This window comes from Phyllobates terribilis, unplaced genomic scaffold (assembly GCF_046119375.1).
Source record: "Phyllobates terribilis strain yellow unplaced genomic scaffold, ASM4611937v1 Scaffold_7__3_contigs__length_470593459, whole genome shotgun sequence".
Taxonomy (NCBI): Eukaryota; Metazoa; Chordata; class Amphibia; order Anura; family Dendrobatidae; genus Phyllobates; species Phyllobates terribilis.
The window spans coordinates 77381404-77406896 of NW_027362767.1; the positions used below are offsets into that span (position 1 = coordinate 77381404).

Here is a 25493-nt window from a genome sequence, read left to right on the forward strand (position 1 = left end):
GAACTTACTCCTTCCTCAGGCATAACAGAAAAGGAAGCGCCTCCTCCCTTATGAAAGGGTCGGAGGGGATGTTTATACTTTGAGCAATTCAATTTTTCCTCTCCAACTGCGATTTCTACTGAACAAGTAATATTGCTTCTTCATGGTATTGAATTTATTTAAAAAAATAATATATTTTCATTTGGGGGTATGACTTATTTGCAGTTGAGGAGCTGTGCGATGGTGGACACGTTTTGCACCCAGTTACGCTAACCTATTTTTGGGGCTCTTCGAATCCCTCCACATCGAGCAGTCCCTCCTGCTGATGGGTCTCATTCTTTTTTTTATAGAAGGTTCATCACAGACTACCTTTTTTTTTTATTTTTTGGACTGGCAGTGAAAAGGCCACATCATTTGTGGACAAACTGAATGAAAACCAATGAGGTCTCTCACTTTCACCTTTTTGTACTCTAAAAAGAAAATAGAATTTTTGGACTTTGTCTTATTCAAAGACGAGTTGGGCAATATACTTACAGCTACACATTTCAAAAATCCTTCAATTCTCCATTAGTCATTACCCCAAATGGATCAGAAATATACATTATGGACAATACTGGCGTATTTGTAAGAATTGCACATCAGATGAAGATTTTATAAATGACTCTAAATTATAAAAAAAAGATTAATTGAAAAAGGCTATCCAAAAAAAATCCTTATAGATGCATGTAATCGCACGAAAAATTGAAAACAAGAGGAATGTTTAAAAGATATAAAAAAATCTCATATGGTACTAAACATTGATAAAAGTTTGTTTATTATATTTCTTATTACAACCTTTAACAGATCACATAAATATCAGTAAAAATTGTATTTAAATACTGGTGCATTATTAAGTGATCCTATTCTATCTGATATTCTTCACACCGCAGCCAATATTATATACAGACATAATATGAATCTAAAGAATCATTTAGCCCCAAGTCAGATAGAGAATAAAAAATAAACAATTCCTCCAATAAAATGTATCTTTTGGAGTGTGACTGCAATCTTCAATATGTAGGGAGAACAATGCAATCCTTTAGCTGTAGAATTAATTAACATAAATGCAAAATCAATAATAACATTATTAATCATAGCTTATCAAGACACTTTATAATGGAGCACAAACATAACTGTATGAATTTACGTCTGACCATAATGGAACAAATTCCCGACCAAATAACAAATAGATTTCAGAAATTAGTTAATCGGGAATCATATTGGATATTTAAATTATCTACTCTTGTTCCAGAGGGATTACGTGAAGGTGTTGAGGATACAATGTAGCAAATGAATACATTAAATTAATAATAAAGTTAATATTTAAGTCTACACACTGTTGTCTTAAAATTGCACCCTTCCCCTCCCCACAGCCAATTTTTAATATTTATATTATATATTTAGGTTTAGAAATACACTTTTTATTCAGTCCTATATATAGGTGTATATGAACGTACGTTTTGATATTTTTTTTTATTTTTTTTTTAATTACTATATTAAAATATAAAAAAAAAATATGTATTTTTTATATTCATTCAAATGTTTTTAATGTAAACAAGTTAAGTGATAACATGTGTTTTTAAACATCACTTCCGACCCATTCATAAGGGAAGAGGCGCTTCCTTTTCTGTTATGCCCGCCGAAGGAGTAGGTTCTACTCCAGAAGCGCGTTGCAATAAATTGGAAGTTTTTTATACATTAATACCTGGATAAACTTCTGTTAGCGGCAGCACCCGAGATCCACCGAATTCCACTTTCCTTCACTTGTTATGTCCTCTCTCCATTTGGTGTGAGTAAAGCAGCTGTGTTCAGGTGAGTGACCAACCCTCCAACTCACCCTTACACATGGAGCGCCTCTTGTTTTTATCTCTGTCAGCACAGAATGACTGTTCGAACCAAGTCCCGCTACTCAGCGCATCATGGCGGGGGAAATCATTTATATGCACCTTCCCACCTGCTTGTTTTACCCCAATCTCCACCTCCCCTCTTATTTGATTGACAGCTCAGACTTTATAGGGCCAGAGAAGGGAGGAGAAAGATGGGAACCATGCATGTGGGAAGGTGTGTATATAGAAGGATTTTTGGTACTCACTGTAAAAAATCTTTCTTGGAGCCTTCATTGGAGGACACATTTAACCATGGGTCAATGCTGCTGTCTCTAGGAGGCTGACACTAGGCAAAAAAAGAATTGGCTCTATACATCTCCGACTGGCACAAAGCTTGTCAGTTAGTGAAAAAAGCAGTAGGAGGAGCAACAGCCAAACACAACTATGTATAGGCCCAACAGAGTCACTTATGCCCAAACCAGGGAGGGTGCTGTGCTCCCCAATGAAGGCTCCAAGAAAAAGATTTTACGGTGAGTACCAAAATTCCTTCTTTGTTGCTTCATTGGGGATCACAGGTAACCATGAGACGTCCTAAAGCAGTCCAAAGGGAGGGAACAGAATAGTTTGAACAAACTATATCGGAGGGCGGGGGACCACTGCTTGCAGAACCCTTCTAACCAGGCTGGCATCAGCCGACACATAGGTATGTACTCTGTAGAACCTCGCGAAAGTGTGAAGGGAAGACCAGATAGCAGCCCTGCAGATTTGAGATGCACAGGCCTGGTGGTGAATAGCCAAGGAGGCCCCCACCGCCCAGGTGGAGTGAGCTCTTACTTCCGGAGGGCGTGGCCATCTTTAACACGACTTGCCTCCAGTATAACTGAGCGGATCCAACAGGCGATAGTAGATTTGGAAGCAGGGAGAACTTTACGATAACCCTCAGGAATGACAAAGCATCCGAACAGCGGGAGGGAGTGGTTCTTGATAGGTAGACGCGTAGAGCTCTGACCAGATCCAGCTTGTGAAGAGACCTTTCAAGGGGATGAACTGGAAATGGGCAGAAAGAAGGCAAAACAATCTCCTCATTGATGTGGAAAGAAGGTACTGGTCTGAGGACCACCTTTTCCTGATGGAGGATGAGGAACGGAGAATGACAAGAGAGACCTGCCATCTTAGAAACTCTACTGATAAACATAACGGCTACCAGAAAGGCAACCTTCCAGGAAAGAAGAGCTGATGCTTTGTCCTGAATGGGCTCTAAGGGAGATTGATGAAGAACATTGTGAAGACACGGGGTCTTCCGTGGGCCCATGGGCATAATACTACCCAGACAACACAGGGTGAGGGTAAAACAGTGCGGCAATACTTTATTGAACAACAAAGCGGACATCAAACACATAGAACAATCCCAGCAAATACCCAAGATGGTACAACATTACAGTGTCTCACCCTTCTGCTGGCCACCTGCGACTTTGAGACTTCCAGGGCCAACTACCTCAACCAGTGGCCCCCCGCTTTTGGCAGAACCCCACAGAGAGGAGATAGCGGCAGACTTGGGAAGCTTATAGTCCTTCGAGGTACAAGGCCAGGAGACCCAAGGGTCCCACCCTGGTCTCTTCGAGAGTTTCCATGGGGCCAGATGACCAGCTGGTTCCAATCTGGCTTCTCCGAATGTCTCCACGGGTTCCAGGCGACCGGAAGGTCCCACCTGGCAACCCCAAACAGCATATCCATGGGGCCAGGTGACTTCGTCGTCCCAACCTGGTCTCCCCAAATGTATCCATGGGCTCTCTGATGGTCAATGGAGCAGATCCCTATCTTTCCAGTCAGGGCCATATACCCTTAGGCTGGAATCATTTATAACCCAAATCTGTGTCTTTGGATAAAGCCATGCTACCAAGCTCATGGTCTGAAAAGAGTCTGATCTTAGATTCTCCTTGTAAAGTCTCTTTCAATTCTGCCTGCTACAGAGGCATATGTTCCTTAAATAGTTCACATTTGTTCTTTCAAGTACACATCCACAGGGCAAGGGTTAGGGAGGGTATTATTCCACAGGGCTCAGGTGTCATTGTTCGTGCATTTAATCAATTTACATAACTGGTATAGCAGGAAGGACTCTTTAAATCAACATCTAGCTGGCTTTAGAACAATATGCAATTAGCATAGTAACAAACATCATTGTTTCACTGGGAGTCACTGTCCTTGACCAGCCAAAGAAACACACATACATTCACAAGTGAACACAAACACAATAGTGTATTTGTTTTGGCTTAACAAATCTAGACATCTGGCTGATTAAGATAAACTGTTTCGTCACAAATACTTAAGACCAGATTAAGGTCCCAGGGATCTATCCAAGGATGATACAGTGATGCTAAGTGAGCAGCTCCCTGGGGGAAGGTCTTGACCTGGGGGCGAGAAGCCAAATTTCGCTGAAAAATAATCGAAAGCGCAGAGATCTGGCCCTTGAGGGTACTGAGAGCAAGCCTAGTGTCAAGGCCTGACAGTAGAAAAGCCAGGATGGAAGGGAGGGGAAAGGACATTGGAGCAAAGTGGTTGTCATCACACCAACGAAAAATGCGAGAAGACCTGGGTTTTCTTGCGTTAATCATGGTTTGTATGACTTGGGAAGAAAAACCTGCTTCCTTCAGAACGGCGGCTTCAGCAGCCATGCCATTAAATTCAGAAACCGAGAATTCTGATGGAAGAGAAGACCTTGTGAAAGCAGATCTTGACTTTCTGGGAGTTTCCAGGGTGTGTCTGCGAGCAGGTTGACTAACTGCGTACCAGGCCAGTCTGGGGCCACCAGGATTACGGGTATCTTTTCTGCCTTGGTCTTTTTGATGACTCAAAGGATCAGTGGGAGAGGAGAAAAAGGTAAGGAAGCTGAAATCGGGACCATGACATCACCAAGGTTTCTTGACCGATCACCAGAGGGTCATGGGACCTGGCTACGAAACGAGAAACTTTTCAATTCATTCGAGATGCCATCAGATCGACGTCTGGGGAGCCCCATCTCTGACAAATCTGATTGAACACGCCAAAGTTGAGGGACCATTCGCCCGAGGCGAGGCCCTGGAGACTTAGGAAGTCGGCCGCCCAACTGTCCACCCTCGAAATGTGTACCGCCGAGATTGCCGGAACGTTCTTTTCGGCCCAAACTAGAATCCTTGAGACCTCCGTCATGACTGATTTGCTGAGTGTTCCTCCCTGGTGGTTTATGTACGCTCTGATTTCCAGGAGATTGATCGGCAGGGAGGCTTCCCGAGAGTTCCAGCGACCCTGGACTGTGTGATGAAGGAAGACCGCTCTCCAACTGAGGAGACTAGCATCAGTTGTGAGCTCCTTCCACTGGAGAGGAAGGAATGACCTCTGGGGACGTGCCCAGGAAGGTCAATCGCTGAGCTGGAATTAGTGAAGATTTTGCCGTGTTGACTATCCAGCCAAGATGGGTAAGCGTGTCCAGTGTGATCTGATGGCTCTGGCAACAGTCCCGGAAGGAAGGACCCTTGATCAAAAGATCATCCAGATAAGGGATATTTACAATCCCTCTGGATCGCAGGATGGACATGACAGTGGCAATCATTTTCGTGAAGACCCTGGGCACCGAGGCAAAGCCGAAGGGGAGAGATGTGAATTGGTAGTGATTCCCTTAATCTGCAAAATTGAGGAGTCTTTGATGTGGTACGCAAATGGGAATGTGCAGGTACGCGTCCTGAATGTCCACCGAGCAGAGAAACGCCACCGGGTTCCATTGAGGCGATTCCATTCTGAAGTGGCGGATGCTTACCCATCGGTTTAAGCGTTTGAGGTCTAGGATTGGGCGGAGGAAGCCGTCCTTTGGGACAACAATAAGGTTGGAATAAAAAACCTGAAAAGCGTTCGTGAGAGGGAACAGGTACGATGACTCCTGTCCTTTAGGATAGAGGAAATGGTTTGAACAAAGCCTGGGACGTGAGCTGGAAGCTTTGGGAGGTGGGACATGAAAAAAACATCTTCCTGGGGGGAAAGTCCATTCTATTTTGTAGCCAGAAGTCACGAACTCTCTGACCCAAGCGTTGTCGACCAGATAGCCACACGTCCCGGAAGAGAAGAAGATGGCCGCCCACCCTGGGAGAAGTCCCAGGTTGGGGGTGAGAAGAATTGACGAAAGGGACGAAACTGAAGAGAGCGCCTCATTGTAAAAGAACGTTTAGGTTTGGGCTGCGGGAGGGAGGTGCTCTTACCACCTGTCGTGTCTGAAATGATCTGATCCATCTTAGACCCAAAGAGTCTTGAACCCTGGAATGGTAGATTAGTAAGGGACTTCTTGGAAGCCGGATCCGCGTTCCAGGCCTTAAGCCAGAGAATTCTGCGTATAGCAATGATATTGCTAGTGACGCTGACTGAACAGCTGGCAGCGTCCAGAGATGCGGAGAGCAATTATTTCCCTGCATGGGTGATCTGGTCCGCTTGGTCAGCCAGTTCTTCCGGGGGTGGGGGTGGGGGGGAGAAGATGGGATGCCCTGCCGGAGTTTTGCCTAGGTGGAAACAGACTTTGCTACCCACATGGAAGCAAAGGCCGGACAGAGGGATGCAAAGGCCGGACAGGTGGATGCATCGGCAGCTTCAAAGGCTGATTTGGCTAGAGCCTCGATCTGTCTATCTGTGGTATCCTTGAGTGAGGAGCCGTTGGGTCGAGACAGAACCGTCTTGGCAGATAAACTAGAGACTGGTGGATCACCGGCCGGGGACTCCGTCCATTTACTAATAATGTCTGGGTTAAAGGGATATAGGATATCCAACTGCTTTCTGCCCAAAAAGCACTCTTCTGGATGCTCCCAATGATTCAAAAATATCCCTTCAAACTCTTTATAATTTGAAAACGTCCAAGAAGTTCTCGGACATTTTATAATTTTAAAAGAGACAGAGTGATCCTGGGGAGGACCCTCTTCCTCCTTAATATTAAGGGTTTGGTTAACGGCCAATTATGAGGCTGTCGACCATGTCCTGGAGCTTAGACGTCTGATCCGGATGGGACTCTGAATAGGACCCTAGGGCCACCTCGGAGGAGGAGGCATGGGATACCGAGGGCATCCTGGAGGATGTGGACGGGGCTGGAGAGCTGAACAAGGAGCTTGCGTGAATCCACTTCTTGGATCGAGCTCGTGATGTGCCTTTCTGAGAGTGGTGGTGAGGTGCCTGCGAATTGTCCAGAGGAACGTTCGGAGCGCTGGTTGCAGTAGACAGGTTAGGTAAACGATCTAGGACCTGGACCAGGGACTGAGATTCCTTGGTGAGGTCAGATACTGACTGAGAAATGGCAACAGCCCACTCTGAGGGAGGAGGAGTGCTGTCGTCGTGGGCTTCCTGTGATGCTAGCATGGTGGAAGAGCTGCAAGTCGGGAAGAAGGCAGAGATCTGACCTGTGGACCATTTCTTGCAGCGGGCACAGGCTTAGTGGATGATAGTGGAGGAGGGGTGGGAATTGAGCTCCCTAGGTCTGGGCATATGTTAAGGCCTGAGGGATACTGCTGAGTGGGGTGCCTAGAGAAAATATGGGTAAAAAAAAACAGCCTGGACAGAGCCTACACGGTCCTGAATGTCGACGTTGCTTGTCAAGAGACGTTGGTCCTGAGGAACAGTCTAATGGCGCCGCGCTGTGTAGCACTGCAGGGAGACCACCGGAGCTGCGTCTGAAGCTGCTGCAGACTGACAGGGCAGAAGGGCATGCCCGCGTAGGGCAGGTGGCAGTATTATTTGATCAACAGGGGAGATTTCCGATAGGATGAGAGCGGATGTGGTGTGCACAAGAGTCACACGCTGATTGGCCGCTCCGTCGGGTGGGCGTGGTTAACACGGCAGGATGCTACCCGTGTGCTGATAGGAAGGTGCGCACTGGCGGGGGGCATGGCCAGCTGCACTGCGAAAGAAAGAGATTGCCTGATAGGTGAAACACACCGCAGTATGCCACTTGCTGAAGCAAAAGAGGGGCCGTGCTAGTGGCGAAGGAGGGATAAGATGGCGACCTTGTTACCAGCATCGGGACCGTCGCTGCACCCCCGCCATCGTGAAAGCTGCGGAGAAGAGGGACCGTATCTCTGATGTAAGTCCCGGCTCCTCCTCTGCTGCTGAGGTCAACATCAGGAGGCCCTCCGTTGACAAAGGGGGGTTCCAAGCAACTCACCGTCTGATCTTAGAAGATGCAGAAGACTGTGTTAACCCCTAAGGCTGTATGCCCACTATGCATTTTTAAGCGTTTCAGCAGCATAATTTCCGCCGTGGAAACGCTTAAAAAATGCCTGGTAATAGGTCTGCAATGGTCCCCAATGATGATCTGCATGTGCTGTGCACATGCTGCGTAAATTTCCGCTGCGGATTATCATTGCGGAAAAATCTGCAACACTTCCATTAATTTTGCGGAATCGAGGCGTTTAAGCCGCCATAGACTATCATTGAGCCGCATAACATCTGCATACATAGAAGTATGCATGCGGATGTTATGCGATTCAGTGCACGGATGGTACCCGAGTCTGGAGAAGAGGAGACTACCATAGTTCCTGTAGTTAAAAAAGAATTAAAATAAAAAATAAACATATACTTACCTTCTGATGGCCCCCTGTCTGCTCCCAACGGTGCTGCTGGCTCTTCGGCTGCTCGCGGTGGTAAAAGGACCTTCCATGACATCATTTAGTCATGTGACAGGTCACACTGCCGCTGACGTCGGCTGTCGCGTGAACTGTCACATGACTAAATGACGTTATGGAAGGTTCTTTTACACCACCACGAGCCGCCGAAGGCACTGGAGGAGACCGGGGGCCATCGGAAGAGGAGTATAATGTTTTGGTTTTTTTTTACTATTGATGCATAACTTGGTCACACTATATAAATCCATGCTTGGAAAAGCGCTTGACAACCCGCATGCGAAATCGCATGTTCAAAGAGCTTCACAAATGCTTCTACCTGGCAGGAAAAACGCATGTACAATCCGCATGTACAATCCGCATGTACAATCCGCATGCGTTTTTTCTGCCAGGGAGATGCAGAAACGCTCAGGAAAAATCCGCAGCATTTCTGCATCGTGGGCACATAGCCTAAACGAAGGGGAAAGGTCACCTAGAAGGGACCACAGTCTTCCTCCTGGCCCGCTCAGAGGAGGGGACTGGGGTGGGGAACGGGCAAGGATCAGCCACCGGGAATAACCCTGAGGCACTGTGAGGTGACAAGGGATAAAGGTCCTGCCCAGCAGACCGAGAGTGGTCAATATGGGGGACCCTACACTGTTCCCTCGGTCACTCATGTGCAGGAAAACAGGGTGAGAAATTACACCCTGTTACCTTGAAGAGAAGATCAGAAAGAGAAAGGTGAAAAGATTAATAAAAAACAAACAAATCAGTTCTCATACTTTGCCCTAACAAGGGCCAACAGCCCGAAACACCGTGTCTGCAAATTGAGATTCTGATTTGGCTTTTATCCTAAGTCATATTGCACGACTTGTTAAAGGGTTGATTGTGACTTGTAGGATTGCTGCTTCCAATAGGTGGCGCTATAGAGTTCAAGTCCTCTTTTTCTCTGAAGAGGCAATTTGCTTATTAAAAAAACAAGGTGACCTGAAAAGGAAAAAATGGATCTGGGATCAGATCCAGGTCTGTCTTCTACTGAAACTAAGCTTAAACTGACGAGCTTTGTGACAGTCGGTGGGTGTATACTGCTTAGGAGGAGCCAGTTCCTTTTTTTTTGCCTAGCGGCAGCAGCATCCACCCGTGGTTACCTGCATCCCCCAACGAAGCGATAAAGAAAAATGATTTGCCGCACCATGAAGCACAGGGCGCATGTGCTTGGTTTGAACAGTCATTCTATACTGTTAGTCGCTTTGAAGAGAACCTGTTACAAAATAAACTGTGTCTAATTTTTCTAGACAGCCGATTATAGAGCAGAAGAAGTTTAGCAGATCAATATCATATATTTTTTTATTTTTAATATATTCACCTTGCACAATAAAATCACAATCTCCAGCAATATTGAATTTAAATACTGGTTTTACTATTTCTTTTTGCACAATAAAATCAATTGAAAAAAAATATATATTTTTGTGTCCTGGTTTTCAAACACCAATAACCTTTTTTTACATAAGGACTTATTTTTATGCAGACTTTCTTCTAGTTTTTATCATGTTGGAGTAGATTATTTTATTTTTTTACTCTGTTTTTAGGGCGCATACCATTGCAGGAACTCTAAAAAAAAAAAAAAAAATTCCAAATGTGCTGATAATTTTATTTTTTTCATTATAAAGATTTATTTCATTGCAATAAGGTTGTTTTTAACCAGTACATACTTTTTTTTATATTTTCTTTTTATACTACTTTGCACTTTTACTCATTTTTTTTTCTTATACAATATTAGTCTAATTTGGTGACTTGAACATGTGATCCTTTGATCACATACCTGTCAGTATTATGTGCGCCAGTTAATCTTTTACTAACAGGGCAGCCTTTTAGGGCATAATAAGCTACCCTATGGTGCAAACCAGGAAGCCTATGCACCCTGACGACACCAGTGGTGTGAAAGCGGTGCCCTGAGGGGTCAAATGTTTGGGATCAGAGCCAGCTACAATATTGGCCACTGCAGCAGAGCGTCAGCTGTTTGTTACACTTGATACCCTCTGCTGATGGCACAAGCTCGGCCCTTGCCATAAGCCCTCGCCATATCTGCACCATACATGCAAAACTCTGCCATCTGCATCATCTGTACTATACAGTGCTGAAAGGAGTAAATATACATCTCCAAGATATACAGAACATGGACACATTATCTACTGAGATTGGTAACAAAAAAATTAATTGTAGCTACATCAGACTCCAGGGCTCCTGGTGCTCACAGGTTGGGGAGCTGGGGCCCAGAGCACTAATCTCGTATATTGCAAGTTGTCTTCTGTTCCTGGTAACTGCCCCAGGGTATGAAGGACTGGTCACTATAGTCAGTCATAGCTGGTGGCTAGAGGAAAAAGCCTGCACTGAATTTATTGCACTACTTGTACAGCTTTTTAATGAGGTTATTTTTCTTCTTAGTTTTGCTTTGTTTGTGATTTCATAGGTCAACGGCAAGAATTATCCTCACGCAAAATTGCTTTTGGGGCAAATAGGAGCACTTCATCCAGCTAACAGACTTGCAGCTTATTTAACACACAGATTGTCGCCAAGACGCTTTCACCTGTCTAACATTAATAGAGCCAAAATGCCTACTGAATCCGCTACTGAAGAAAAGGCAGAAAACATCCTAAAGTCATGGCAGAACAAGACTGGTAAGTTTCATTGTAGCATTTTCATTCTTTTATTTAGGTATATAAAGAGTGTTAATTTTATTGGGGGTTTTTTTGACTATAAGACACACTTTACTTGAAGAGGCACCTCAAGTTTAGAAAGGAGAACATAGGAAAAACATATCTTCTACTAATTAAAAGTTCCCTGGTGGTGTAAGAAAGTGGAAGGTTCAATATCACTTGGTTTAAGGGTACAATAGGGGAGGTAATTGTTAGTGTTTCTCTGCAGCAGGTTCCTTATATACATGCAGCTTTATAGCACACACATTATGTACTTATGTTTCTGCAGCACGCATGCATAGTACATATGCGCACCCATGCACCTCTGCGGCATCCTGCGGGGGCCCACGCATATCTGCAGCATCCTGCGGGGGCCCATGCACCTCTGTGGCATCCTGCGGGGGCCCATGCACCTCTGTGGCATCCTGCGGGGGCACATGCACCTCTGTGGCATCCTGCGGGGGCCCATGCACCTCTGTGGCATCCTGCGGGGGCCCATGCACCTCTGTGGCATCCTGCGGGGGCCCATGCACCTCTGCGGCATCCTGCGGGGGCCCATGCACCTCTGCAGCATCCTGCGGGGGCCCATACACCTCTGCGGCATCTTGCGGGGGCCCACGCACCTCTGCGCCATTCTACACACTGAGTAAGTGAAGTTTATATACACATAACAACGCTATGAAAATCCTTCCAGGCTTGTGACTGATCTTATGACCTGAAAAGTAGTCAGGACCTGCAGAATCTTTGCAGCTTGCAGTGATGTGCAGGTCCGTTCAGGGCTTTCTCCTTTCCTGCACTGATAGATCATAGCCAGGCAGGGATTGTGCAGATACCACTTCTCTCATTGAACCATATGGATACTGTATCAGCGTTTTTCTCAGTCATACGAAGCTACCTCTGAACTATAACATTTTTCTCTTGTTAAAAGGAATGCAGAAACTAGTGTATGATAACAATTTACGTGGTGACTCTTAAAGACGACCTGTCACTTATAATTTATATACCATTTTCTCACCTGCCCTAAATGCGGCTTTTCTCCTGACTCTGGCGTAGTTTTTCTTTTGCTCCTGCGCCTCTCCATTCCCGAGATACCACCCTCTCTAACCTATATGTAAAACTTGTCTTGTTAACAAAAGGGGTGTGCTCGTCAACTTTTTGTCAGCATCTTCTTCAGGACAGTATGCATCCTAGATTAACATACAGGGAAGAGGAGGCCATATCTCCAGAATGGAGAAGCACAGGAACAAAAGAAAAACCACGTCGAAATCAGGAGAAGAACAGTGGCATTTACACTGGATTAAAATTACATATTTATGGCAAGTGACCTGTCCCCTTTAGTGACATAAATAGTCTTTTTTCACCATAATATATGATGGGCTAGGGTCTGACTGATGCTCAGTGACAATCCCGTGCTTCTGATGTGTGGGATAGATAATACTGCTCCACATCGCTGTTTTGTAGTACTTGCTTAGTGGGTTAAATGGAGCATAAACTTTCAGAAATAAAGCAAACATTACATTACAATATGGCATTACCACTTTAATCTGCTCACACTCATCCCTATCTTTGTGCTTAACTCAAAGATTTGGCTGTATGAATGACCAAACGTATTTACCTTTGCTCAGCAGAGGCATCTCCCAGCTCAGTAAAATGATCATCTGCTTTTCTCATAGAAATGATCTGGACTTAACAGAACTTGATATCAAAACTTTGCATAGAAGAAAGTGGAAAAATTGCAGGAGAGAGGCTGTGTACAGATTTATGGATGTAGATGCCGCCAAAGGGGCCTTTAGTAAACTGACTTGAAGGAAAAGCACATAATCCTGTTTCATAAATGTAGATTACTTTTTTATGTTTGTCGATGTTGTTAGAAGTTTTATTTAAATCCACTGTGATGTTGGAAAAATAAAATAATTTTAATAGTCGCTGGGCTTTTTTTTTTTTTTGCATACTACTTAAAACTTTGAAGTTAATATTCAAGGGGTTTTCCAATTTTTTAAAACCCTCCCGGAGGTAAAGGTTTCGCTATAAACGAGAAAAAAAAGTGTTACCACTCCGAACCACCGCTGCTCCGGTGGAGTCTTCTAAGGCCAGAAGATAATGTCCATCAGGGGACTCATGGACACAACATTATGGTCTCAGCAGGGGTGGGTCCTGCTCATTACTCGCCCTGCAGCCAATCAATGGCCTCAGCTGTCAGGTGACTGGATGGATGGGACATTTTGTAGTTTTTGGTCCCAGCAAAGACCACCAAAACGGAGGGGCTTTTATTTTATTTCTTTATTTTACAGCGAACCCTTTTATTTCCATGACCGCAAAATGATTATACATAGTTTTTAAATCACTATCAAACTTATAATAAAAGCTTGTTCTAATTTCCTTCCATAGTAAAGATTAATAAATGAGTTGGAAGATGTTGACATGCAGATGTTCTACTTTGCAGCTGCACAGTCCGAGCCTAGCAGCATACTCACTCAGTTTGTCACGGGTGAAGTTGGATCAATCCAGAAAAGTCCTGGAGTCAGCTCATCTGAACCCACCATTCTTGGGTCACCCAAACTGAGCACCCAGTCTACTCGGCTATTAGTCATCTCTTCTGCTGCGGCAGCGGCAAAGCAAGCCCCAGCTATCACTACTACTACTACTACTTCTTCTATGAACCTGCCTTCTTTATCTACCACCTCACTCTCTTCTGCTGATTTAAACACCTTATCACCTTCCAAAAAGAAAGCAACATCTTCGCTCCCCACCTTAATGCGTGTAACAAAACTGGTAACAAAAGGCTCTTCTGTGTTCATTCCTGCAGGAATAGTAGCTGCAAATGACGTTCCTGCAATGAAATTGACATCAGTTGCATCCACTAAAAGTAGTATTTTGACACCACCTTTACTGACTCAGGCTTTGGCCAAACCTTTAGAAACTACAAAGAAGACCTCATCTATCCCCCTTTCCAATAAACCTGGTAGTAATAAAAAAATTGCTCCTTCAAGTGTACTACTTGCATCCACTTCCACTCTACCACAGCTTGGGCCGATGGCTTCTCAAGTTGGAATAAACCTTGCATCTCCAATGACTGTAAAACCAGGTGAGGTTTTCTTTCTTTTTCTTCTTCACTTTTTTTTAAATATAATTGTAATATAATTTTGCATTTATATTCCATATTTTCGCAAAGTTTTTCAATTTGTTAAAAATTCCTAAATCTCTTTAATTTCACATTCTTCCAAAGGGCAGGAAAAAATAGGTGACTGGTCTTGAATGACTAATCATTGATATAAATGACTAGACACCATATACAAATATTCAACATTTGATGCATGTTTCATGTACATGTTTAATGGATAGCTAACTTTTGGTTTTATCCCTGATGTTACAGTCACTGCTTCCTTGCTACCTTCTGGAGCAAGCTCAGGACTTCAGAAACGTTTAGGCCCTCGACTTCTTCTAATTCCTGTAAACAGCTCCTCTACTCCTGCTCGCCCGGTACAGTGTGTTCAGTCACCTCCTGGACAGAAGATGGTCTTACAGCCCATAAAGACTACTAACGGAGTCACCTTATTTAGGCACCCCAATGGCCAGATTATTCAGCTTGTGCCATTGCAAAAAGTTAATCCTGCCAACGTTCAGCAAAGCAGACAGCAAGTTGTCATCCGTAATCCAGGTACTTGGAATATCATCCTATATTATACATTTAGTGGTTACTAATCAGGATGTTTAAATGATATAATATAACATTAGAAATAGTTTCTTTAGAAAGGTCGTCTTATTTCAGTTACATTCTGCAGTACTGCGGGGCTGTTGTCTTAAAGGGAATCTGTCAGTAGGTTTTTGCTACATAATGAGAATTTATGTATAGACTATACTCAAAAGGGACCGCTATGGGGTCAACCACAACCCCAGACTTTCAAATGTTATTATTTATTCAATGTGAGAGCAGCAGCATGTAGCGGCAGAGAACCTGATACCATCGATGTGTCACTTGCTCAGGAGTTTGCTGTAGTTTCAATACAATTAGTGTTTCCCCACCAGGAGATTATCACTGTAGGACTAGATGGCACATGCCAGGCAGTCTAGCTAGTCTGTGTAACACTGCTCCACCCACTAATTTTAAGACTTGCTGAAAATGTACAGTATACACAGGAAACTTCCAATCAGGGGTGTGGGCAGGGTTATATAGAGCTCAGCGTTCATAGCACTGATACTTTTACAGCAGAGAAAGCAGGGATTCTATCAAAAATGCACCAAGCAGTCCATTAAGTAACACATTACTACAATCAGGGTATCTGCCCCTACATGATGCTGCTCTCAGATTATATAATAACACTTGAAAGTCTGGGTTTGTGGTTGACCCCATGGCAGTCCCTCTTGAGCATAGTCCATACATTCTCATTATGCAGAAATGGAGTACAAAATGAAAAAGGCTTCCCGGTTTTATGAAGTGCTGCTCGTATGTCTCAGCTCTAAGTTATAAGCTTGGAATTTAATTGCAATGAAACTTCAGGCCCTGGGTGACTATTCAACTGACTGTATTTTCAAGACTAGCAGGCTGATTTGCAGTAGTTTATGTGGGCTTAGTGTATATGCTCATACATAGTTCCATGATATACCATGGATGGCTTATCCTTAGAGTTAATTCACACAAGTGTATAGAAACTATTTTTTTTTTTCAATCTGTGTTATGTCATAGCTTAGCTCAGGGTCTCTTGACTCGAACCAACAGTATTGCTTATGTCTATGATGCCATTACATAGATGATAAAATATGGCCTCTGTAAGTGTGTATGAACTAACATTTAGGATTGGTCATCAGTGTATGGCTATTAAGCGTCCTCCTTTGGGACTCCAACCAAAGAGCAGAATAAATGGACAGTATCCAAGTAGGCAAAGTCCATAGGAGTATGGACATCATTTGGATATGTCTTGTATCTGCACTGCAGAACCCATTGCAGTATTGGGTATTGCATCTAGGGTCTAGTAACATTTGAAGCTTAGAATATCTTATTAATAAAGATGAGCAAGTAAATTCGCAAGACTCAGGTCAAGTACTCCGTGGCTGCTGGACAGGAGCCTGCAAACCGCCTCCTAACTTTTGGGAAGTGGTTCATAGGGCTCACGACTCGCAGCCTTGAAAACTGACCTGGCTGCTCTACCAGGTTCCTGCGAATTGATCCACTCATTAAGTGCCTATGGATTTAAAGACTCCTTACAGGGAATCTTAACACCAGGATTTTACAATGTAATCCGAGAGCATCATAATGTAGGGGCAGAGAGCTTGATTCCAGCGATGTGTCACTTGCTATCTTTTTAAACTTGTAGCTTGTTGTTTGAAGATTAAATTCTTAATTGACAGGACGGTATAACTTATTTTTACTTTTTACTCACTATTTCTCAGGTCCTGTTTTGAGTGTCCGCCTTCCTCTTCTAACAAAACCTGAAGCTGCAGCAACCTCTTCCATTTCGGCAAGCACCGTTTCCCCCACCTCCACTCCAGTTAATGTGCCTGTTCTCTCTCCTTCCAAGACCAGCCCAAATAAACCTGCAGTGACAGTCCTTCCACAAGTTCTATCTTACATGGGTGCTAGACACACTGTGATTGCAGCTAATGTCGTCCAATCTTTAGGCGCTTCCTTGGCAAATATCCTACCACCACCTCCTCTATTGCAGAATTGCAGCCTTGTCGGTGCTGCTGTAAAACCGACCATAACGCTAACGGGTAATGAGTCCGCCTCTGTGTGTGATCCACATGATCAAGATATGAAACGTTCCAATTCATCATTGAGTCCTCAACCATCTGAGGAAAAAAGCTATAAGAAATCAATCAAAGAGTGTGAAGGGCAACCTACGTCAGAACTTGTAAGTGATGAGAATGAAGCTGAGGCGCAAAGGTCTCCGGAAGAAGAAATCAAATCTGTGACTCAAGCTGAAGACATGCAATGCCATGACGGCCAGCAGGCTAATGAACAGTCCCACACCAGCACTGACTCCATGGATGAATTCCTTACTTCAGATGAAGACTTGATTCAAGAAGCTAATAAGAAAGATACCAAAGGTCCAGCGGATGAAGGCAACGCTAAACAAAGCCTAGCTGAAAAAAATGCAAGGAATCAAGTGGAAATTGCTAACAGTCCTGTAACTTCGGTATCCGCGTCTGTCCCAGAACAGGCAGAACAAGATCTGCAATCTAAATCTGGGGAGAAAGCGGAATTATCCAAAGAACAGAGCTCAGCAAAACTGTCATCTGATCAGAAGAACAGCAATCATCTCCGAAGAGATCCACCTATCAAACAAGATATATTTGACAGCAGAGAAACTCAGCCCAACATGCAAATTGAGGATGAAGTGAGTCTTTTTTTTTTTCCATCTTATCTGTCAGTTGTTTACATTATATTTAATTCCATCAGATATTTTACATCATTTTCATTATCCCTGTTCTGCCAACAACCTCTGCTCATACTGTGCTTATCTATTTGGCGTTTGCACTGGAAAAACTCCTGTTGACTTTTTTTTTCTATGCCAAAGCAAAAGTAAGCCATTTTTTTAGCATTTAGCATGTCACATTAACATAATTTGGTACCTTCCAGCCCAGTATATTTTTCTGTGACACATTCCAACCCTTCAGAAAAAATTTAGTTAGAAGATTTGGTCAGGGACTATAACTGGAGACTTCACCTGTTAGGCCCCGGCCGGCTCTTCCCAGTGCTGCTAGAGGTGATTGACAGATCTTTCCCATAGTGAGCAACCTGTTAATCCCTTGCAACGGCACTGGGAGAAGTCTTTTCCCAGCGCTAAAGCACGGGTATTGACATCTCTTCCATAGCAAAAGATCTGTCAATCACGTCTCTAGTGGCGCCTGACCAATCTCATCTCCGGCTGTGGTCTGGTGCTGGATCTTCTAACTATATTTTTCTCTGAAACCCTGTACTATTTCAGAGTATGATATACCTAGCTGTACTCGTGCATTCAGGCTCTGATTCATGCTGCCTGCCATTTGGGCAGCACGAATCGTGTGACAGGTTCCCTTTTAAGTTACTCGTACACCTTGGATACCAGTTGGTTGAAAAAGAGATTAAGCTATCTTTCCTGACTCCCCCATACACTTGAACATTCGGCTTGGCTGTTTTTATTAGCATAATTATGGGTTGTTGTTTTTTTATTACTTTTATTACCCTACCATACAATGCAGCCATTTATAAAAATGATATTAAATAGTGTATGATATCTTTAATTATTTTCGATTCATTCTATGTATCTTTTCTAGAGCGACGTTGAGTCTATGGACATTGAATCAATGGAAGAGCTTTCTGAGAACCTGAATTTTGCACATCTGAAGGCGTCTGCTTTCCCTGTTACTTTTAAAAAGAAAAAGTAAGAATCACTTTATGAAGTTTGCAATTTTCTAATAAACTAAACTCTCTTTGACATTAAATAGCTTTATATATGTATATAAAAAGCTGCAGCCTTAGGGTGTGTTCACACTGAGGTTTTTTTGGCTGAGTTTTAGGAGCAAAAACGCTAAAAGCCACCAGGAATTAAAAAAAACGACAAATTTTGATTGGAGAGTTGGAAAGTTTCTGCGTCGACAACTCCGTGTGAACATACCCTTAGACAACAGAAATCCTGCTTTAGCAACAATGATCTCCATTAACACAAGTGGGTTTTTTTTTTAACCTGTCAGTTTATTTTTCTTTCTATGTTAGACATGGCATGAAAAGAAAATTCTCCAAAAAGCACAAGAAAAAATCCAAGGTATAGTCAAGCCCTCGGTGTTTGTACGTCTTGCACAGCTTTAAACAAAAGGGATAATAAATATTAGTTTGTATGTAAAATTAATGCTTGCCTTATCCAGAGCGAAGTAGAGGACTACGTGGACATTGAAACTGTGGAAGAGCTTGCCGAAAAGATAAATCTCGGCGATCTGAAGGCTTCTGCTACTATAGCTACTTTACCTAAGGACAAGTAAGAATTACTTTTTATTTCTAAGGCAAACCTTAAATTTGCTGTGTAGTAATGTAGACTCACTTAGATAAGCCATAGGTTTGTATACCTTGTCGAAATAGAAATTCGATCATTTTACCAGGACAGATCTTATCTTCCAGATATGGCCACGAAGGACACCTTTCCGAAGGACCCAAAAAGATCTTCAAGGTATATTGATGCTCTGGTGTGTCGCCTTATGTAACATATATACATTTTTAAAAGGGATCAGCTATTCTTTTGGCTGGTGTGACTGGCCATAATCATGAGTGGTCTGTCTGCCAGTCATAAGTTCAGGAGGATGATATTCCTCCAACCTTCCAGAAACATGCATGCTTGGCTCGGCCAAGAACGCCAGCTTAAAGCTCCAAATACACAAGAGATAGCTATTGGCCAAACTACTTTTTGTCCAATTTCTCAGGTCCCAAATTCCCCATACTCAGGTACACAGATGTATAATGTGTCTATGTTCAAAAGGATTGGTTATCCAAAATTGGACTTGCTGGATCCTTCTCTTCCTCAACATCATCTATCAGAGGAGAGTCAGAAGGCTCCCATACACATTAATTAGACTACTGGTTGATCCTGGCAGGTTCAGCCAACTTTAGTGTAATGGGCTATAAAGGGGTTGTCCGTTCTTTTGATAAAAGTCTGCAGTCCCTCCATGGGACTGCAGACTTCTGAATCCTGACAGCGTGTGGTGTGCACACCATCAGGATTCAATGGTATTGCCTGCGAGAGTGGCCGATTTTTACCTACTTTTCAGTCACATTTTTTACTAGACACTCCTTGTTTCTTTCAATACAACTGAATTGACAGAAGGTGAACATGTCTAGCCGGCATGTGACCGCATGTAGGTCCGCTCTCGCCGTCAGTACCTGTGAAACCTGACTGTGTGTGCACTGGATGCTTTCAGGGTTCAGAGGTGTGCAGTCGCTCTGTGATTGTTATCAGATTGGACAACCCCTTTAAGTTACTGTCCCATTGCCACTTAGATATTTTGGATCCTTTGAACTATGGCAAGACATATAATGAACGTTTGACTTTGGTTCACAGTAACACCAAACCGTAATAATAAAAATGTACCTTTCTTCTTTTGATATAATATAGGTGGATGGAGAGGACATGTCTTCAGCAGTGGAAGACGAGGATGACCACGTATTTCATCGTAAGAACCACAACGCGAATGAGCGGAAGAGGCGAAGTGAAATGAGGGATCTTTTCTACGAACTGAGCAATGCTCTCGGTCTTTACAACCTTCCTAAAGTTTCAAAGCGTTATATCCTAAAGCAGGTTCGGTCTATGTCTTCTGAAATGGCAGCGTCCAGATTACTGTCTTCCAGAAATGCCTACTTTCTTTTCCTTTTACCTTTCAGGCCATAGAGGAGATTGAGGATTTGACTGACACCGCCGATACACTTATTAAAAAAAAGACACTGTTGTCCCAGACTCAAAGTCAGTTGGTGAAGAAAGTTTCTAATCTATCAGGTTGGTGTAATATTATGAACAAATACTGTATGTAGATTTATTAACAGTTTTGTAGATTTAATAATGTGTTGATTGACACGATTCATTTTACCACACAATGTACTGAAAAATGTGGGGAAAAAAATCAAATTTTGGTGAAAAAAAACTCAATCCCGCCATTGTTCTTGGGGTTTTATTTTAAAGAAGTTGTCCACTACTTTCACATTGATGCCCTATACCTACAGATAGGGCATCAATGTATGATCGGCCAGGGTCCCGCATGCGGCACCCTCGCCGGCTACGGCCACAGGCCGGAATCACTTACCTGTGGTGCTTGGCCGTCCATCTGTAGTGGCCAAAGCAGGGTACTGCACTTCCGCCTCCCATTCAATGGAATAGGAAGCGGATGTGCAGTAACAAGCGCCGGCCACTACAACTTGACAGCCAAGCACCACAGGTAAGCACTTCCGGCCTTTGGCCGCTGCTGGCATCGATAACAGCTGGTCGGCGGGGGTGCCGCGCACAGGACCCCAGCCGATCACACATTGATGCCCTATCCTAAGGATAGGGCATCAATGTGAAAGTAGTGGACAACTCCTTTAATGGCTTCTATTGAACTGAAAAAATGACATTCAAACGTGATTCTTCAGGTTTTTTATGGCAATGCTTAACATGTAAAGGTTTTTTTTTTAAAAGTTCAAAACTTTGTAAAAAAAAATAAATGAAGGTTTGTGTCGCTATTTTCTGAGTATTTTTTTAAATTTCTCTATCGCTTCATTGGGGAACCAGGTAACCATTGTGTATGCTGCTGTCGCTAGGAGGCTGACACTAGGAAAAAAAAAAAAAGAATTAGCTCCTCCTCAGCAGTATACACCCACCGACTGGCACTGAGCTCGTCAATTTTAGCTTAGTGTCAGTAGGAGGCAGACCTAGATCTGATCCCAGATCCGTCTTTTCCTTTTCAGATCATCCTGTTGTGTGTTTTTTAATTTTTTCCCTTTTTTTTTTTCAGGTTCTTCTCTACAGGGTAACAAGGTGTAATTTCTCACCCTGTTTTCCTGAACATGAGCGACCGAGAGAACAGTGTGGTGCCATACACATTGTACCCTTTATGGTCTGCGAGGCAGGACCCTTACCCCCTGTGTTTCAGGGTGGTTCGTGGCGGCTGGTCCTTGCCTATTCTCCACCCCAGCACTTTCATCAGAGCGGCCTGGGAGGAAGATGGTGGTCACTTGACACCGACCCCCCCCTTGGGGTCAACACGGTCTTCTGCACCGTCTGGTACCACAACGGTGTGGGAAGGAGAATCCCTTTCTTCCAGCGAACCCCCTTCTCACCTGGGGGCTCCTGATGCCTTACTCAAAATACGAGAAGGAGTCTAGGCTTGACGCACAGGTACTGTTCTCCTTTTCTCCACAGTCCCTCCTCAAGGTGGCGGGGGAGCATCCATGAAGTTATGCTTTTCCAACTGCTCCGGATGCGCCATCACATGAGCTACTACCGATGCGCCATGTCACAGATCAATTTAGTCCCCGGTCTTTCCTATGGCCTTTTCTTGCCACGCCTCTCTTCTCCTGCGCAGCATCCAATCAGCACGCGGCATCCTTCACTCTTGCTTTTCTTCCTATGAAAGCAGCCACCTCTCTTTTCCCTGTGGATAGTCCATGCCCTCTTTAGTGCACGCCAGCCTATCCATGCGCGATGGTACTCGCGTGCGCTTTCTCCTCTATAACAGCACTTGTACTGCTGGCCAGTCCACGCCCTCCCTTGTGCGTGCCTGCCAATCAGCGCGTGAGCGTTCTATCCTCCTATGGGAACGCCTGTCTTACATCAGTGCGGGTCTCGCAGCACGCCTTGTCTGTGCCCACCCCAATCTTCTCCCGCACTCCGTCTCCAGCAGCATTAGCAGCTCCAGCCGTGGCTCCATAGCGACTCTGCCTGCGGCACCTGTCCTGACAGATCGGCACTGACAAGGCTCTCCTCATCCAGAACCGGGTAGGCTCTATCCAGGCTGTATGTTTCCTTATTTTCCTAGTCTTAGTCCTCCTCAGCAGCATTCCCCAGGCCCAAATATATGTCCAGATCTAGGGAGCCTCACTCCTGCCCCTCCTTCACTTTCATTCACTAAGGCTGTGCCCTCTGAATAAACAAGTGGCTACAGGCCAGGCTTCGGCCTTCTGCAAAACTTGCAGCCCTTCCATCATGATAGGAGCCCGTCTCCACCTGGGACAATTGCACACCCCCTCCCCCGGAGTGGCCTGTTGCTATTTCTCAATCAGTAACTGACGTAACCAAGGTATCTCAGTCCCTGGTGCAGGTCCTAGAACAATTACCTAACCTGTCTGCTGCCACCAGTGCTCCGAACGTTCCCCAGGAAGATTCGCAGGCACCTCACCACCTCCCTCAGGAAGGCAGATCAAGGATAAGATCCAAGAAGCGGCCTCACTGTAGCTGCTTGTCCAGCTCCCCATCCCGGTCTATGTCCTCCAGGATGCCGTCTGTATCCCACTCCTCCTCTTCCGAGGTGGCCCTGGGGTCTAAGCCAGAGTCTGAGTCAGAATCTGATCCCGACACGGACCAGACTTCCAAGCTACAGGACATGGTCGACAGCCTCATATCAGCCGTTAATCAGGCTCTTAATATTAAGAAGGATGAGTTCCGTCCCCCCCATCCTCAGGACCACTCTGTCTCATTCAAAAAGGAAAAACGTCTTTCCTGGGCTTTTTCCAATCACAAGGAGTTTAAGGGAATCTTTACCAAACACTGGGAACACCCGGAAAAGCGCTTCCCAGGCAGAAAACAGTTGGATATCTTATATCCCTTTGGTCTGGATCTCATTAACAAGTGGGCAGAGTCACCGACCGTGGATCCGCTGGTCTCTCGCCTTTCCGCCTAGACTGTTCTGTCACTGCCTGATGGTTCCTCTCTACAAGGACTCCACCGACAGACAGATCGAAGCCCTAGCCAAATCGGCCTTTAAAGCTTCTGGCGCATTCCTCTGTCCCGCCTTCACTTCTACGTGGGTAGCCAAGTCTGTCTCCACCTGGGCTAAGCTCTTCTGCCAGGGTATCTAATCAGCCGCCTCACCAGAAGAGCTTGCTGGTCTTGCAGACAAGATTGCCAATGCAGGAAAATATTTACTCTCCTCGTCCCTGGTTGCTGCCAGCTGTTCACTAGCAATGTTGTAGCCATACGAAGCATTCTCTCGCTTAAGTCCTGGAATGCGGACCCGGCTTCCAAAAAAGTCCTTTGCCAATCTCCCCTTCCAGGGAACAAGACTGTTTGGGTATAAGCTGGATCAGCTCATCTTGGACGCTACCGGTGGTAAGAGCACCTCTCTTCCTCAGCCTAAGCCAAAAACTCCTTTTCACCAGGAGACGTTCTCTTCACTTTCGTCACTTCTCCTTCCCTGGGACCTCCTCACAACAGGACCGGTCCCCCGTCCAGCAGGAGAGAAGGAAGCCATCGTTCAAGTCCGCCCCTACCTGGCGCACAAGGGGTCGCTCTACCAATCCCTCAGGGACCCGTTTTAATAGATTCTCTTCTGCATGACGGGCCACCTCCTTCTGCATGACGGGCCACCTCCTCCTGGAAATCCTCTCAGGGTGGGTGGCAGTCTTCTTCTCTTCTGGAACATGTCAACGACTTCTCTCTCGTTACCGACAATGCATGGGTCAGAGAGATTATCACTGGCTACACAATAGAATCCCCCCCCCCCCATTATTCCAACCTCTTCGGTGTCCTAAAGGAGGACGGTTCCCTCCGTCCGATCCTGCATCTCAAACTTCTAATCCGACAGGTGCGTCTGTCATTTCAGGATGGAATACCTTCTCTCTGTAATCTCCTCTATAGAACCCGGGGAGTTCCTCTGCTCGGTGGCATTCAGGATGCCTAGCTTCACAGGATTTTGGTACTCACCTTAAAATCTCTTTATTGGAGCCTTAATTGGGGGACACAGCACCCTCCCTGGTTTGTGCCTATGTTAGACTTGTATATACACTGTGTGCCGAATTATTAGGCAAGTTGTATTTTAGAGGATTATTTTTATTATTGATCAACAACTATGTTCTCAATCACCCCAAAAGACTCATAAATATCCAAGCTTAATATTTTTGGAAGTTGGAGTGTTTTTTTTTTAGATTTGGCTATCTTAGGAGGATATTTGTTAATGCAGGTAACTATTACTGTGCAGAATTATTAGGCAACTTAATAAAAACCAAATATAATCCCATCTCACTTGTTTATTTTCACCAGGTAAATATCAGTGTACAAAATTTAGAAATAAACATTTCTGACATGCAAAAACAAAAATAATTAGTGATCAATATAACCACCTTTCTTTATGATGACACTCAACAGCCTTCCATCCATAGATTCTGTCAGTTGCTTGATCTGTTTTCGATCAACATTGCGTGCAGCAGCCACCACAGACTCCCAGACACTGTCCCGAGAGGTGTACTGTTTTCCCTCCCTGTAGATCTCACATTTTATGATGGACCATAGGTTCTCTATGGGGTTCAGATCAGGTGAACAAGGGGGCCATGTCATTATTTTTTCTTCTTTTAAACCTTTACTGGCCAGCCACGCTGTGAGGTAGTTGGATGCATGTGATGGAGCATTGTCCTGCATGAAAATCATGTTTTTCTTGAACAATACCGACTTCTTCCTGTACCACTGCTTGAAGGAGTTGTCTTCCAGAAACTGGCAGTAGGTCTGGGAGTTGAGCTTTACTCCATCCTCAACCCGAAAAGGTCCCACAAGTTCATCTTTGATGATACCAGCCCATACCAGTACCCCACCTCCACCTGGCTGGCGTCTGAGTCGGAGTGGAGATCTCTGCCCTTTACTGATCCAGCCTCTGGCCCATCCATCTGGCCCATCAAGAGTCACTCTCATTTCATCAGTCCATAAAAC

The 25493-nt window shown here is 44.5% G+C and overlaps 1 protein-coding gene across 7 annotated transcripts in view; it reads left to right on the forward strand.

The window, feature by feature from the left end:
- Positions 1 to 25493, forward strand: part of MGA (MAX dimerization protein MGA) — an 88619-nt gene that overhangs the window by 48320 nt on the left and 14806 nt on the right. For 5 of the 7 annotated variants that reach the window (XM_073638820.1, XM_073638822.1, XM_073638817.1 and 2 more), the window contains 10 exons: positions 10917 to 11124; positions 13586 to 14227; positions 14516 to 14800; positions 16531 to 17477; positions 18397 to 18503; positions 18836 to 18884; positions 18985 to 19094; positions 19235 to 19284; positions 20221 to 20405; positions 20489 to 20600. In XM_073638820.1, the coding sequence (XP_073494921.1) occupies positions 10917 to 11124; positions 13586 to 14227; positions 14516 to 14800; positions 16531 to 17477; positions 18397 to 18503; positions 18836 to 18884; positions 18985 to 19094; positions 19235 to 19284; positions 20221 to 20405; positions 20489 to 20600 (2695 nt within the window). The remainder of the gene's footprint in view (positions 1 to 10916; positions 11125 to 13585; positions 14228 to 14515; positions 14801 to 16530; positions 17478 to 18396; positions 18504 to 18835; positions 18885 to 18984; positions 19095 to 19234; positions 19285 to 20220; positions 20406 to 20488; positions 20601 to 25493) is intronic. The other 2 variants (XM_073638818.1, XM_073638821.1) reach the window with 2 other exon arrangements.